Consider the following 16,789-nt stretch of genomic DNA (forward strand, 5'->3'; position numbering starts at 1 on the left):
GAATTACGTATTCTGTGTCTCTCACCAAATCCAAATGACTAATCACTCCCAACTGCTCCAACTGCTGCCGGAAGGACTTGGTTGCCTTGTGTGCTTGTAATTTGTAGGCATGCATGTGTGTAAACATATACGCTGCATGTATGGCTTATTAGTTAATTCTTTTACTGCTGTGACTTTTGGTCCCTATATTTTTTCTGGTCCACCGAGTGTGAGAATGTTTAGAGAAATTTGATCTCCTCCAATTTGCCTGGGTCCTGATGGTGGTGGTGGTGCTATGCTCTCCCCGTCATCTTGGAAACATTGTCAGCATCTCGAAATCGTTGTTATCTTAGACACCCAAAAGCCCACAGCAGCTGCCACCACCTTGAGGAATATGAATGCCTGAGTTGGCTAAGAATAACAAAATCCTCTGTGCAAGAAGCTCTAATTACGTCGTCGTAATCTCGTCATGATAACGTCCTCCCGTCCTCATAAATATTTAAACTTTTACACTGAAATTTTACGCCTCATTGAAACATCACAATTTTTAGGACCGAGTTGTATGATTCATTTCACAGACAAAGAGGATATCTAATCTTTTTCTTTCTTTTCGTAAAGGGATTTGGGGACAGATTTGTGTGGTTGGTAGTGCATAATACATACAGTTTGTAAATAGGAGAAGAGGAGAAATCCAACTAAAATAGAATCGTGGGCATGGATCGATTTCAGTCTGAAATGGTAACGATAGGTTTTGAAAAGAGAGAGTGAAATCGGGGGCAGAAATCTGCTCTGTGCATAATTTGACTATTTGGATATGCATGGGGAGTTTCTGTTGTAATAATTTTAGCCAAATTTCTTCTCAACCTAGAAAACAAGGCAGTAAAGTAATGATACGTAATCAGGGAAAGTTACGCCCTTTCCTTGTTTCTCCCTTTGTCTGCTCGGCCAACCTGGTATTTCTACCAGCCAGACCCCAGCACATGCACTCCATCCACAAAGTAAGAGAAACACAATGCAAAATACCACAAGCACCCAAGTAGTTTAGCATCAATTGCGCTCCGTGTGTGTTTTAGCTCTCTGTTCCCTGCCTGAAATGTTTATTCTGCTTTCTGGGCCAAAAGTTAATGTCGTATCTGCTCTAGTATCAAAAAAATTAAGAATTTGGAGATAGTCAGCGGATTATGTGCGCATATGCATAATTCGTGTGTAGGAGCATACCATCAAAATTTAATCAGGCATTCGAGCTTCATCGTTCCCTCGTCGTCTTCCTGTTTTGGTTCTAACGTTTTAAAATAATAATCATAACCGAGTCATAGGAAAAGTTGTATAAATTGTGTCACAATCTACTATTTCTGTTCGCATAGGCTTCTCGTTCTTTGGCGTTTATTCCGTTCCCATACATTATGCATAGGGCGATGATGCGATGCGCAAAGAGTTGGGTTGTGGCTTTGTACGCGAGTTTCTTCAAGGATGGGCAGTGAGCAGAACTGCATTATGTGTAATTACAATTAAGGCAAGGGCCAGTTTTGCGAGGAGGAGGAGGAAGCTGCAGCTATTAAACGAGCAATAATCAGGGTACCCGAGAGTTAGTTAGAGACGGCTCGGTTCCTTCTCTCTCTCTCTCGTAATGCGGATGGAGCGATATAATAATTATCATAAAACATTTAAAATGCACTTAACAATTTCAAGGCTCACACGCTGTTTGCCAGACTGGACTGGAGCCATGCTATTTAAGCCAACTACGTTGCACTGGTCGTAAGAGGTATAAAATTATGAGGCTTTGTTTTCACCCATTTTTTAACAACCCAACAACCAACCAGCCATGTAATAAAATGTACTATGTAAAAAGTCAGCATGGTCCGCCCTGTTTTTAGACCAATTCCATATACAAAATAAGAGCAACAATATAATGGTCCCATTTATTTTATTTTCCTTCCCCGTTTTAATCACTCCTTCGCATTTCATGTGTGTAACAACCACTCGAGTTGACTAAAATTCATAGGAATACGAGCAAAATAAATGACAAAAGCGTTTGCTGACGAGTGAACCTGGATTTCAGCGTCGTACTCGTCTTCTTTTTACGTCCAAAAATTTCATGCATGCACTTTTGTCAATTAATTCTTGCTAACAATTGAACATATTTAAATAAGTACCATAGGATACGAGGGTGTGTGTACGCATCCTGCTTTTGCCACCAGCGAAGGAGCTGCTGCATTGTGTTGTCTCTGTCCAATTAAGAAATGCTAAATGCAAATTAAAAAGTTGGAGCAATTAAAGAGGAGAGGAGATAAATAAATGGATGATGACAATGGGGTTACAAAAAATTAACAAGATTGTGTTTTTTTGGGCACGCAACATTTCATTTCTTCAATTAGAATAAATTGTGGAGTAAATAAACAAATAAATAATAATAATTTTATTCAGAATAATAATTGTGATGCATTGTTATTTTAATTGGAATCCTTCACGGGAAGCTACAACAATTGTACATATTTAGTACCGCTACATACACTCACTGTATGAGTTTTAAGCTATATGCAAGGATGTACATACGTAGGATTCAATTACCGGTGTAAACGTGACACTTTTGTCAAGTGTGCAGTCAGTCTCGTAATCGTTCTCTCTCACCTTGTCGTTGTCTCTTGGATTTTGTATCTAATTAATTAATTGGAATTTATTCAAATATTTAAAGAGCTAGAAATCTTAATTGAATAGCTTTCGATTCACGATTTATGGGAAAGCTGTTTAATTGCGGGGTAGAAGATAAGGAAGGATGTGCATACGGAATGGTTCATTGGCATCTCTGACGACCAAACTGGTTTTTCCTCCTCCTCCTCCTCCAAGTTAAGGTAGGCGAACAGATGTACACACACATGCACCATTACCTTCTGCAAAGCGAACTAAACTCTTGTTTGTCTCCTGGCAAGCGAGATGGATGCAAATTATCATGAGACACATGCACCGACGGACGACCTCAGGTGACACTCGACGGCACGGCTTTTGTTCCTCTTGATTTTATTGCAATGTTTTTCTTATTTAACTATTTGGTTTAATGAATTCAATTAAGCTCATTACCAGATGGACTCATTACTAGGTGAGAATTAACGAGTAGACGAGTCCAATAGTAGGCAGTGATCTCGTCGTTTGTGATGATGATTATGATGTCGTGTCCACCATTTCGGAGGGGCAGTAGTGGAGTCGTCCTAGTCAGGTTTACAACTCTGAAGAAAAGGGTTTGACGATGACGAAGCAGTCGATTAAGTATTTTGGGAGCTGGGGAAGCAGTGTCGTTTGTTGTTGGAGAAAGGTGTTGGTTGGTTAGTTAGGCTGGGAAGAAGGGAGCAATTCAGCAATCAGCATTACTATACAAACCTTTCCATGAATTAGACGTGATTATGATTATGGAGCAGAATTGGGAGAAAAAGTGGGACATTGTCGAACTCTGGCTACATTTGAGAGAGGAGAGGAACGCAATTTCTCCCCGTTTCAGACTTCATTTGCCTTCATTCAAAGAATCTCAGCCTTCTCGAGAGAGGGATGTTGTAGGCAATCACGGGACTCAAAAACGAACCGAGTCTGGTGCGATAATGCTCAAAATGTGTGTACTTGTTACTGGCTGGCTATCCTTCTGCTCCTGCCATTGAGAAGATGAGATGATCACGATGATGAACTTGGTGGTGGGTGCTGTTCCTTCGGAGATCTCGATGGGATGAAGCGTACGGAATTCAAATCCTACATTATTGAAAATTTGGCCTGCTATTCATTCCGGATGAGAGAGAGAGAGAGGGAGATTTATAGGGCTGTGGTGGCAGCCGGGTTGATTTGGGACAATCTCGACTTGATTTTGATTCTGATTTCAATCATCACCTTCAAGAAGAAGGGAAGCAAAATCAGAGTAAACTAACGACCCAACTTCTTCTTGGAAGGAAATTGTGGACAAATATAGGGACTCTTTGGCTATACGTGTATTGCGACATCAGACCTGCGTCCAGCATAACCGATTCCAACAATTCCGCTCTGATCATCATGCCGTTACCTTTACATTCTCTCCTTATTCATGCTATGCTTAGGCCGAGGTAGCGTGAAATATTTTAGATTTCACATAATAAATAAATAAATATTTCTCTCAATCACCCACTCGCTGGGTCGATCTCCTCGCCAATTGTGCATCTCCTTATCCCATCCATCTCGCTCCTCTCTCTCGGCCGAATAAATTAACAAAGCACTAATTACAATGTCCATTTATTGACGAGCGACACTTTGCTAATTTTGGGAGTATGAGATTTACTAGTCAAGGATTTAATGTCGCCTCTCAAGTGTGAATAATGAATTGAGCACATTTACGTCAGATGAAGATTAGTTAACGAGATAATTTAACAAGAGTTTTGCTCGTTAATCTCCACGTCCACCTTCGCATCCATCCTTCCATCGCCTCCTCAGCTCGGCTCGGCCATTACTCCACCATTCAAGCAGCCACTAATGTCGCTGTTGTAAAGTATGCAAATGTGATTGGGCATTGGATTGGATTAATGAATACAAATTACAAATTGCATTATATTATAATCACGAACGGATCGATGTAATCTCTCCTCTTCTCAAGAGAGATAGATAGTGCATCCCAGATTGGTGCAATTTTTTGGGTGGAGAGAGAGAGAGAGCGACAACTTTTCTGATTGACGACGAAATGGTCAGGTCATTAATGTTAATTAAGTTTAAGATATGCCTGTCGGAGAAAGAAAGGAGGAAAAAAGTAGAATCATGTCCATTGGAAGGAGTGATCTGCAACTGGACGACGACGACGACATGTTTTGTCTTGTTTGGTATTTATTTCTGGCCGAGTACAGTTGTTGGACAAGTAGGAAAGCCGTCAGTCAGTCAATAATTGAGGCTGGCGGACTATAGGAACGTAGGGGACAATACAATAAGATGAAAATTGGGAATGTGTCAAGTGTGAGTGTCAGGTTGACAGTGGTTTGCTCCAAATTAGTGTCGTCTTGTCTTTTCAGGCCGTGTCCGCTGTCACTGCTTATTCGGATACGTGGTTTGCTTTCCTGTCCTTGCTCCATTCTTGGTCAAAATTGGTTTCCTTTTCCTTCCCACTGCCCAAAGCGCTCTGCAAGTCCGCCGCAGTCCTCGTGTCACTTTCTCAACATAATTTCTTGTGTGGACTTCACATTTAGGATGAGCAACGAGCAGAGGGGACAATGTGTCGTTACGCGATAAGATTCCATTTGCGGAATGAGTAGCCATACCCTGTCATGAATTTAGTTAGTTTTAAGCTCAGTTTGGATAGGGTGCAGCCACAAACTTCATTTCGAACGCCGACCCCACAACTTTTCATAAGGACACCATGCACAAAATCTTATGTTTGTACTATTATTGCAGTTAAAGTTGAAAAGGTGTTATTAAAATTTTGAAGCTACAAAAGATTTATTTGTACACCTTATTGTGGTTTCCTCGCTTGTATGCACTGAGAAAGGACAAGCTGGCTGTTGCTGGGTATCAGCAAGACTATGTAAACCCGTCATTAAATCTAACTCGTCACTCTCAAGTAAAAGAATTTAAACACAAATTACACACCTTCCACACAACAAATTTTCTTTCCACTCCTCGCTAACCCAGATTTTCTCCGATAAATATAACACGCAGTATCCATTCAATTCACATTATCCTCATGATAAGTAGGGATTCACGTCTCTTTATAATGAGCAGGTCTGCACCATGATGATTACGATGATCTCTTTAAAACAATGCAAGTCAGAAGGAGAGAGTTGTATGGTTGGAAAGTTTTATTGCTTTTCCCCGTCAAATTTATGTGCATTTCTTAAAGATGATTGTGCATACTGGATTTAAAATCCGACCCGGCGTCAGAAATATGCTGTGGAGTGTGCATGGCGTAATGGACATAATAATAAATATAATTGGTGGGATCATTCCGTCTCTCTTTCTCTGGGATACCGGCTAATTATAGTCATTAGTCGGACAAGGAACGCATATACGATTTGATGCATTATGCTCCCAACGCAGCCAGCACATACAACTTGGGAAGGAACAGATAAGAATAATTAGTTTCGGGGCTGATGACGCTGGTGGAGAATTTTAATTGGGAGCCGCAGCAGAAATGAGTAAAAATGTGGGTAGCAATAAAATTACTTCACATTCGGAATCAACTTTTATAATTGGTGGCACAAATATATTTTTGGCATTCACTAGAAAAATGGGTTCATTTCTACCACAAAATCATAAAACACACACACACAACAATTATCACGATAAGTTAACCTTGTCGTTTCCGAGAAACAGCTTGAACAAATCGATGGGTTGATTTTAATTTGCACATTTATTTTCCTCTGTTATTTATTTCCTCAATAAAATAAACTGATGCTTGGGTATTTCCCCATTTGGCATGATAAGGAAATGAGAAGTTGGGTAGTACAGTAATTAATTCATTTACTGTATCCATCTCATTAAGTAGTGTGAAGTCGTCGCTGGATTAGACTACATTACAAATACCGGTATATCCACCTCGTCAGGATAACCCTGTGGTAATTGGCATAATTAATTAGTTCATTATTTCCATTATCACCATCTGCTGTGCACCTATTTATTAGTTGGCAGGGAGGAAAGAGAAGCAGCCTGATTAATTTTTTCACCGTGTGACTCTCGTCGTTCCATCGAATTGAATGTGTAATAAACTTAATAAGCGACCATCCTCCGCATCTTCTTCTTCTTCTTCTGATGCGAGTTGAGACCGCTCTCCATCCCAATTAGCGCATTAGATACTTTGCGGCCAAGGAATTTCCAGGTTTGGACATAAATTGGCAGATTTCTGACAAGATTATTGCTCATTTGTTTTATAAATCTTCTTGCCTTCGTGTTGTTTTATTCTCCTCTCTTTCTCCTCAATCTCTTTTATTATATCCTTTTCTGGAGGAGTCGTACTTTTTTATGAGTTAATAACAGCTTACAAGTTTATCCGCTTTATTTAATGTAGTTAATAATTATTAAGAGAATGGAGCCGTTGGCACATCTTCAAAAACTTCTTGGACTATGCTGCTCCTGCCATCATGATTTTTTCCCCTTTTGTCTGCATGGCGTGGCGTGGTGTACAATTATTATTATTGTGATTACGGTCATTACCGCGTAGTCGGACCGTCTCGTTGGCTGGTATTAAATGGAATATGTAGAGCCTTCTCCTCCGTATTCCTCAGAATGGATGGATGGCATAATGGAGAAAGAAAACGAGGCATGAAGCAGATAAAAAATTAAGCGACCCTGTAATTATCCATCCTCAAAGTATTGGCATCTCCTTATATGTATATTCCCCTCCTCCGCCTCTACATATAGATCTCTATACTTCATAATCCTGCCCCTTGGTCGTGCATTTATGATCACTCGACGTGTACAAGAAGAAAAGTTGAGGAGTTTCTTAAAATATCATCAACTCCACACATATTTGCATTGGGAAAGCACATTCGAAATTAATATTTGACATCCGACGGGATGAATTAACAAGGTTTTGGAAATACAATAAATTTTATGTGATATGCGTGAAGGGTTGAAGGGCACAGAGTGCAGTGGCAGTGTGGTCTGGTGGAAAGTTGTGGACGTGATATTTTGCCATTGGTCGGTTTAAACCGTGAAATTAAATGATGCACATTAAGCAAACAGCAACAATTATTCCGCTATTTATTTGATCACCTACTAATGAGTCCTCGATGCATGTAATTGCACGAGTTATAAACTAAAATGGCGGAGAGGAAGGCAGGCTCGAGGGATTGGTCGACCAAGTCGTTGCTGCTCAAATTAAGGAAAAGTGACAAAAATGTTTTAGGCGTTTTTGGATTTTTACGTGACTTTTAAGTGCGTCCGGGATGGTGCTGATAAAAGTGTACTATAAAATTATATGAGTCACCCTCAAACAACAAACGCAATACACGTGTCCACGTGTCCAAAGTTGAATGAATGGTCGCCATAATATTTTTAATACGTAATAATTTTCTTGTTTTGAGCTCTTTTCTCTCCTTCCTCACACACAAACAGGATGCAATTAATTAATTAACTGGGTTTTTAATTTGGTTAATTTTTACGTGATACATTGTATTTAGTGCGTTATATTTATATACAAAGTTGCATGTACTAAATATGCGGTTTTAGTTTGCGTGCATTTTAACGAGGCATTTTCCATGTAATTATAGCTGAATTTAGTTTTTAAGAAAAAACTTACAAAAAACGAGGCGTGGGAGGAGATAGAGAGCTTAACCTTTTTTTATAGAAAGACAATTTTAAAATTTTTGTAATTAAAATTTTGCCCAACTCTAACTAAAGCTTGTGAGCAGAAAAGTGTCTCCTCCCACAATTCGCATGGAGGCCAGGCTGGCAGGAGGTCCGTCATTTCACCGTTTAGAAAATCATTATTCATTGGATTGGACTTAATCCTTGAATCTCTTATTATTCATTCGCACAGCAATAAATTTTATTTCAACCCTGGCGCATAATTTATGACGAATCCTCTCCGGCCAAATTTCACAATTTGTTTTAATCGATTGTGTTTTTAAGCAATCTGTGCACCGGAGGAGTGAAACAACTGTTGTTATTTTCATTAATCTCTACAGTTTTGGGTGAGGAAACCAAGTGACTAATTATACGAGTTGCATATGTATGTACATACAACGCACTAATAAATCAACCTACGACGATTCCAGATATTAAGAGAACTTTGACCCTCACATGCATAGTGGTGTGTGACCTTATCTTTCCACCACCACCACCAGCGAGAAGTAACACAGCTTGTCTGTCGTGGTGGTAAGAAGATGCGTTTTTGTGTCTCTCTCACTGCAACCATGTTCTTCATCTCCTGAGCAATAATGTTAATGGGCCGTGGTCGTGGTTAGAGTTTGAAGGTGATGCTTGATGGCGATAATTATTGGTTTGGATTCAAGCAGAATCTCTGAATCCCATGCACAAAGAAAGGGCGAGTGATGTGTTCAGTGCAAGTGGGATTCGTTGATCGGGCCAAGAAAGGGCAAAAACGCTTACAGAATTAAACAACCACATTACTCGATCACTTTTCGTCGGCTTCGGTGGTATCACACACAGTCCGTCAGCAGTGCAAAAGCTCTCATCACCTGCGTCTCCACATTCAGCTAATTCTTAGTTGTGGGTGTGTGTGTGTGTGCAAAGTAAAGGAAAAACATGTCGGTGGGTATCTCTCTATTTTGCATAAAAAATTAGTGTTTTGACAAAGTGCGTTGTCCTACTCAAATTGAAGGAATTGGTCTAACAAGGCGATCAATCTCGTCACCACTAGCAAAACTCTGCAATAGGAATACCATCATAAAGTATCTAGTTCTGGGTGGGGATCGAAGGAGCAGAGAGCAAAGTATTAAATGAGTTGAGTGAATAGTGCAGAGTGTGACCTTTCATAAATGATTTGGGATGAAATAAGTGAGCTCATCTCTTCGCCACCACGTTGTTCTCGGGTGACGACTTGTGTTGATAATTGAACATTTTTCCAACTCTTCTGCACACCGCTGCTGATCATCGGGAGAGATTTCTGTAATGTAATTTCATCCTGCTCGTCATTATTTCGATCTCTCTGGTGTTCTCTCCTTAATGTCTCTCGGCGTACCCTCCAAAGTAAGGTTACGACCAAGCCAATCACAATACACAACGAACGCTTTGCCTAATCCACCCACATTCGTCTTTGGTACTAAACTCGTGAAATGTAGGTGTGGCTGATTATTACTTGTGATTTGTCCATGAAATTAAACTGGGTGGTGATTTTGATCAAGAGGAGCGGTTGGCTTTTGAAGTTGAGAAATTATTATGGATTAATAATCATGTGTATCCTTTTCCTATAATTTGCTTCTCTATAAGTTGGACCAACCATGTACCAAATGTACTCATCTGCTTAAGTTTTGGCCATGTTTCGCCTCGGAAAGTTTCAAGTTTAAGCTTAGTATTCACCTACTTTTTTTTCGGCCGAAAAAATTCCGGGCGAAAATTTCAACCGGAATATTTCGGGAAGAGAATTAAAATTGGGGCGAAAACCAAAATATTTTCCTGAATAATTTCTGCCTGAAAAGGCCACGGTATTCACCTCTCGGAAATTTTCGGTAGACACGATCTCAGCTGGGAATTAAACCACTTAGATATTTTAATTATAAACACATTAATTAAAATGTGTAATTCAAGTTTAAGATTTATTAAAACTAGTTAAAGAAATAAGAGTTAAAAAAATGCGTAATCTGAATTTATAAAAGAAAAATAAAGTCAAAATTTGAAATTGGCGCATCGAATTTCGGCCGAAAACGATTTTCAGGCGAAAACTTTTTCGCCTCACTTCAGCCGAAAAAATCAAGTAAATTTCGTTCGGGCGAAAAACCGTCGCAAGTTTTCATCCGAAATATTTTCCAAGGTAAGGCGAAATGGGGGCGAAATTTTTTCACTTTTCGCCCGAAAAGTGTGTTTTCACGCGAAAAACATGAGGTGAATACTTGGCTTTAGGAAAAAAACGGGATGCTAAATTTTGTGTTCTCCATTTTGTGGACTGCATAAGGAGGCAATTTGTAGTCTCTATTTGTTCGAAAAGTTATGTTATGATGGACTTGACATAATGGGCAGCAATAAAAGTAATAATTCCCAAGAGCCACCTCCCATCAGTCCAATCTTCATAAAGATGAGACTCCTCGTGAGAGAGGAAAGGACCAGGAGAGAAAAATATATTAAAAAGCATGCACCCTTCCTTGTTTTCCCATGCGGAGCCACAGATTTTTATTCATTTTTTCCTAACAAATCCAACTTTATACATGTCTATACACAGCTTGGGCAAGTATAAGGACACGACATTTATGCGTTCTGAATGCGTAGAGTAAGCATGCAAATAAGAGGACGTAAGAAAAAACGCTCTTGTTCTTGGTTGGATTAAAAGCAACATTCGTGGATGGAGAAATGGACAACTTGAAACTTTGGTCGCCCATTATTAATCCTTACGGTTAAAACTTTATACTCGTGTCACATTATTGGTGCTGTTGAAAGGCGTCTTTTTGAGGTACGTGGAAAGCAAAGACGAATCAATCAATTGTTCTTCTCGTTATCTTTATGTTGTGCCGTGTAACCAATTGGTCCAAGTCCGTGCAGTCACATCCCAAGATTACTCATCTCATCCTCATCACCTCACTTTATGACCCACACTCGAGTCTCTACCCAATCCATATTGCATCTCCTCGTCTTAAGCAAACAGAGAGAGCACCAAAAGTCATAAAACTGAAAAAACCAGTCTTTAAAAATAATTTGAATTTTTAAGACGGCCAATAAATAAGTGGGTTTGTGAGAGAGGGGTCGTGCATTAGTATGCAGCACCACCATGGCAGAAAGGAAGGAGAAGAAGAAGAAATAATAATATAATAATAATGAGTCGACATGGGTCATAAGTTTGCCTTGTTAGTGACTTGGTTGGTGGTTTGGTCCCAAGAATTACGGGGGATAAAGTAATGGCTCAAACAATGTCTCAATTGGTTGCGTTGTTATTATTGCAAATGGGAAATAACATGTCAATTTATTCCCAAACCAATCAACTCGACTCGAACAACAATATCTTCTTGATTGTATCATCATATTGTATTTCATCCCATGGTTTGAAATCCCGTTGAGAAACAAGATTGTAAAATGTAAATCACGACCAAGAAATGTCCAGCAGGGACGACAAGATTGGTTCAAATAATGATAATAATAATAATAAATAGAGCTCTTTTCAAACCTCAATTAACTTCACCCAGCGAACATTACTTGCTACAAAATCATGTCGGAATTGCCCATCCAAAGAAAATATTAATAAGAAAGGTTGACTTTTGTTTACTCTGCGTCCTGTTGTGTGTGACTTTGCCAAATGGTTGCAGTCCGCAATCGAGGTCTGAAATCACCAAGTAATGAGCATTTGATGGCAAGGGGTCTAATTAATCTCTCCGTGCATACAGTATGTAAATTAAGTGGCAGGAACTGACTGCTCACAACTAAATGCATACATATACTGCAAGAATAACACGAGGATGTGGTTGTTGTTGATATTACTTATTACCAATTTAATACGTGTAGGGTTGATGTTGGATGGATTTTATTGTCCATTTGGTCGGTCGTGTGTTTGGCCTCAAGAAGGAGCTGATTAAATCTGTTTTCGAATATCTTATCATTACGACTGAATCAATGGGATTGAAATACGTAATATGGACTAATTGCCCAGCTCTGGCTGAGTTGGAGGATGGGAGAAATTGATGGAGCTCAGAGTGTGGGCTGTTGTACTCGTGGATGACGCGAGAGAAAGGAAAGAGATTCGATCTCTCAATCAGCATTTCAGGTGTTCTTTTCTCTCTCTCCGCACCCAATTAGTTGGAACAAAAAGGTATTTTAACGAGATTAATCTTGGGCGAGATCACACATTCTGCACAAGTTGGTGCTTCGTTGGTTGGTTGGGCTCATCCTGATGACACTGGCTGGGCTTTATTACTACGTGGCACAGTAAAGTTCTCCTCGGTTCTCTGGGTGCCTGGATTGAATTGGATTAGATCTTTGGTTGGTTCCCACTTAACGCCGTGACGAAGCAGGTTACGTGGTGAATTGGAAAATGAGAAATCTGACAACAGGTTCAGCATTACTCGCTGCTCATTGGAATGAATGACACCACAGATATTTCCGACTTTTTGTTGGACAATGTCCCTCATCCATTCCTCCTTTGTTCTCCTCCTCTCATCTTCTGCTGGAGCTCTAGGGATGACTAGCACAGAAAAGCAGTGAGAAGACGCTGGCATGAATAGAGAGATGGAAAAATGCATAGAAAAGAGAACAACAATGCGGGTCAAATGTTGAGGAAATTCCACACATTTATTTAATTCTTAATAATCATGGATGATTTGATTTTCAAAGAAATTCTTGATTTGGAAGTGGTCATTAATTTTTAAGGTTTTGTTAATGAATAAATTTTCTATTTTTTTCCTCCACCAGAATCATAATCGAGACTTGATTCCTCACATTATTCTTATTATTCCTTGAACGACGTGTTAAGGATGGTGGTGTTGTTTGTTGGAGGAGGTGGAGGTTCAATTTGCAGTTTGACGCTGTCATTTCATTGTTGGCTTGGTCAAATTCAATCTAAATTCAAGACCAATTTCTTGATTATGTGAATTGGCGTTGGTGGTATTGCGTTTGATTTGATATTCCAACTTGGCTTGGATTTTGTTCTTCTGGGCTGGATTGGATTTATGGATTCATGTGCTTGACAGTGTGATTAACTGCAACCTCAGCCAGCTCGCCCTAGGCTTTTTCACTCAATCCACTTCCAATCAAAACGAGAGGAGAGAATGATAACAATAATAAGAGTGGAATCATGGTCGGCGTCATCCTTCTCAGGCTACAGCAGAGTAAAACAGATGGAATATCAGGCAGGGCGCATAAATAAACCACAATCTATTAACTCTGTGCTCTTGGGATTATTCCATGCGTTCCGTCCCTTCTAAATAACATCTACGTCGACGAGATGAATGCTATAATGAAATCTTTTAAATTCAAATAGGTGAATCATTAAACAGCATTTGTGCACACACACACATGAAAGAAATTAATGCATCGCAATGGGAAAATGTAATTTAAAAGTGGACATTTGTATTTGTTTTTCCACGTATTTGTAAATGGTAATCGTATTTCTTTGCCCAACGAAATGAGATTTTCTTCTAATCTGGAAGTGAATAATTGAAAAATAATGAGAATTATTTGCCTCGTGAGTAGTTTGCTTTCTAGTTAATGAGTCGTTTAATGTGCTAATAATCTCGTTGATGAAATTATTCGTGGTTGGATTCACTTTTCTGAAGAGATTTTTCTGTTTCTCTCTTCTTTCTAGACTTGACGGAGATTTGATCTGCATCATCTTCTGCTGTGGAACATCTCTCTCTGTCTCTCTCGCTCTGTTGTAATTGCGATTCCTCTCCTCCCAGCTTGGGAGAGACCTCGTGAGACAGCAAAAAAGAACTTATTCTGGCTCCGGAATAAGACTCTGAGTGTTAAAGTGCGCCTACGAAAAAATACCCACGCAAATCCGCAATGTTGAACAACGGGGGTTTGAATAGTGGGGGGAGTTCATGTGGGAGTAGTAGCGGTGGGATGGGGACGCCGGATCTGTATAACGGAGGGCCGAGCCCCACGTCCTCCTCCTCCGACTACCCGCCAGCCCCCACCAGTGCCAGCAACTTCCCCCAGCAGCACTACGCACAACTCCCCCCGCACCACCCCCACCATCGCTCCCATCACCCCCACCATCCTCACCACCAGCAGCAGCATGACCATGGTCCCCTGGGGAATGGGGGCGGAGGAGGACTGGGACACCATTCGGGAGGAATTTGCTCACAAATGAGTCTCAATCAAGGGGCATGTCCTCAAGACTCGAAAGTAAGCTGGCTTTCTCTCTCTCTCTCTTCTTAAGCTTTCTCCTCTCGGCGCCTGTTTTCCAATTTTCCTCATTTCCAATTTCCAACTAATTTCATCCTTTGACCACAACAGTCGGACCGTCACGACTCTATTTTTATTTAGCAGAATATTGCGACAAACTAGCTCGGTTTTTATTACATATTTCCCCTTACACCACCGCAAGAGTTGGTTTATATTTATGAATTTATGTCGACCTTGTTTTTTGTCACTTATTACGTACGAATTGAATTGGACGAGAAACGGAGGACATAAATACGTACCAAACGTACGTAAACTCCACAAAATGTGCATGTTCATACATTGGTTGGGGAAAAGGAGGGCAGGAAGGAAGAAAATCATGACTCATACATGTTTGCATCGCGAAATGAATGATGACCCTGATTTCAGAAGCCGCTGCTTAAGATTTACCCAAAGAAATTACCACTGATAAATGTTTTCCTGTGTGCTGCTTTTACAGATTCGTTCCTGCGGTGGGTGTGGAGATGGGATACTGGACAGGGTACTTTTCGAAGCATGGGACCGCTACTGGCATCATTCCTGCCTCAAGTGTGCCCTTTGTGGCTGCCAACTCGCAGATATTGGACCCACCTGTTTCTCCCGGGATGGAATGATGCTCTGCAAACAAGACTATGTCAAGTAAGTCGAGATTTTATTCTATTCTGTGGATCATCAAATCTCATCCGGAATTGGAAGCAATTTGACTAAAATATTAGAAACGTCATCCCATCTCGTCTCCACCCATATTTGCATATCCATGAATACATGCACACCCATGTCGTACGAGGTGTTTGTTTCTGGGGTATTGCATTCAGTATGAAGCGACGCGTTTATTCCTGCTCAGTTCGGAATATGATCATCCTAAAAGCATTTTAACCCGAGAGACATTCCACACGAGGGTTTTGTGACGTGACGGGATCAAAAAGTTTCCTTCTGCAGGGAGAGAAACATATTTATTCCTCGAGGAGTTAGGATGCGGCCATGTCCAAAATTTCCGAAATTTGAATGACACTCCTCCTCCTTCATTCGGGTCTGTGTAGACTGGTGGGAATATTATTTTATTATCGTCCTCGTCCGGCAAGAGGAAGCAACTTCACATTTATTTTATTATTTTGCTCACCCAAAAGTTGGGTTGAAAGTGAAATATGAAAATTAGGTTGGGCTCCCTGGGCTGAGAAATTCTTCTCCGTCTTTCAGGATGTGATCATAACTTGAGCTGAAAATGATAGAGACGCGGATGAATTCCAAATGATTTGATTTCAAGGAATTGCTCTCCATCATCATCTCCATGCTCTGAAAGAGAGAGAGAAAGTCTCTCTCTTTGAGGGAAAGGAGACAGGATCCACTTTCTCTCTGCGAGAGGAGGAAATCCCACCAGAACTTGGCATTCTCTTACTTTCTCCACTTGTGCGGTTCGCGTGGGTTCCTCCAATCCACTACCAACAGCAAACAAGTGAGGAGAAAGTCGAAAGTGAATCCCAATTCCGCACATTGAGGAGTGCGTTGTTGTAGCCATTTCCCCGGTAGTTTTTTAACCAATGGAGTCCCAGGTGAGTACAACTGACTCATTCAACTCGGCTACACGACCCGACCCCAAAACCAAACCATCCGTTTAACACAATCTTCACCAAGGGTCCTATACTTTCCTCCACTAATGGCTGGGCAATCATTCCCTCGGATTTCTGAACCCATGACCAGCTAGATAGATTTCCTACGCATGGACATGCATAAATACTACACAGTTCTTTACTCCTCTACTCCTGCCGTGCTGTGTGGACAGTGGATTTATGCAAATTATGCGCAATTGTGATGGCTCAGTCTGGCTGGAGGAGGGCAGCATCTGGTGAAACATAGACTTTCAGAGCGAAGGACAAACTACAACAAGATTTGCATCGTTTAAAACTTTAAACAACTGCTAATTGCACGACGCCCAATTTGAGATGGACAGATTTATGCAAGACGAGGCAGCTTAGGGAGAAAGAGGGAGAAAGCTCTCCTCTTGAATAATGGAGACGTTCGAAGAGTTGAAATCTGTTCGGATTTGTCATTCATTAATTCCCTCTCGTAGCAGAAATGACTCAGCAGCCTCCCCCCGTGCCCAACAATTACGACGCGAAGGAGAGGAGGAATTTCAAGCTAATGGCGTGGCCAAAATAGCTCTCCACAACTTATCGTCGTCACTTGAGCACAAAGTTATTGTGTTTCTTGCTCAAAACAGGACTTTTTGGTGCATAGTTTCTCTAAAATAGTTTGAAAAGATGTTGCACTAAATACGACCGTTGGCTGACACACCACTCGTTACAATCGCTCATTTATCGCGTATACAGGGAAAGTTTAG

General features: G+C 40.5%; 1 protein-coding gene across 12 annotated transcripts in view; it reads left to right on the forward strand.

Annotated features, from left to right (window-relative positions):
• The window catches only part of LOC110861496 (LIM domain transcription factor LMO4), an 81,998-nt gene that overhangs the window by 54,085 nt on the left and 11,124 nt on the right, over positions 1–16,789 (forward strand). For 7 of the 12 annotated variants that reach the window (XM_035844742.1, XM_035844734.1, XM_035844740.1 and 4 more), the window contains 2 exons: positions 13,871–14,415; positions 14,912–15,090. In XM_035844742.1, the coding sequence (XP_035700635.1) occupies positions 14,071–14,415; positions 14,912–15,090 (524 nt within the window). In that variant the 5' untranslated portion in view covers positions 13,871–14,070. Of the gene's footprint in view, positions 1–7,398; positions 7,970–9,034; positions 9,181–9,212; positions 9,619–13,870; positions 14,416–14,911; positions 15,091–16,789 lie in introns of those variants that run through there. The other 5 variants (XM_035844743.1, XM_022110616.2, XM_035844739.1 and 2 more) reach the window with 4 other exon arrangements.

The sequence above is a fragment of the Folsomia candida genome, unplaced genomic scaffold, assembly GCF_002217175.1.
Source record: "Folsomia candida strain VU population unplaced genomic scaffold, ASM221717v1 Fcan01_Sc042, whole genome shotgun sequence".
Lineage (NCBI taxonomy): Eukaryota > Metazoa > Arthropoda > Collembola > Entomobryomorpha > Isotomidae > Folsomia > Folsomia candida.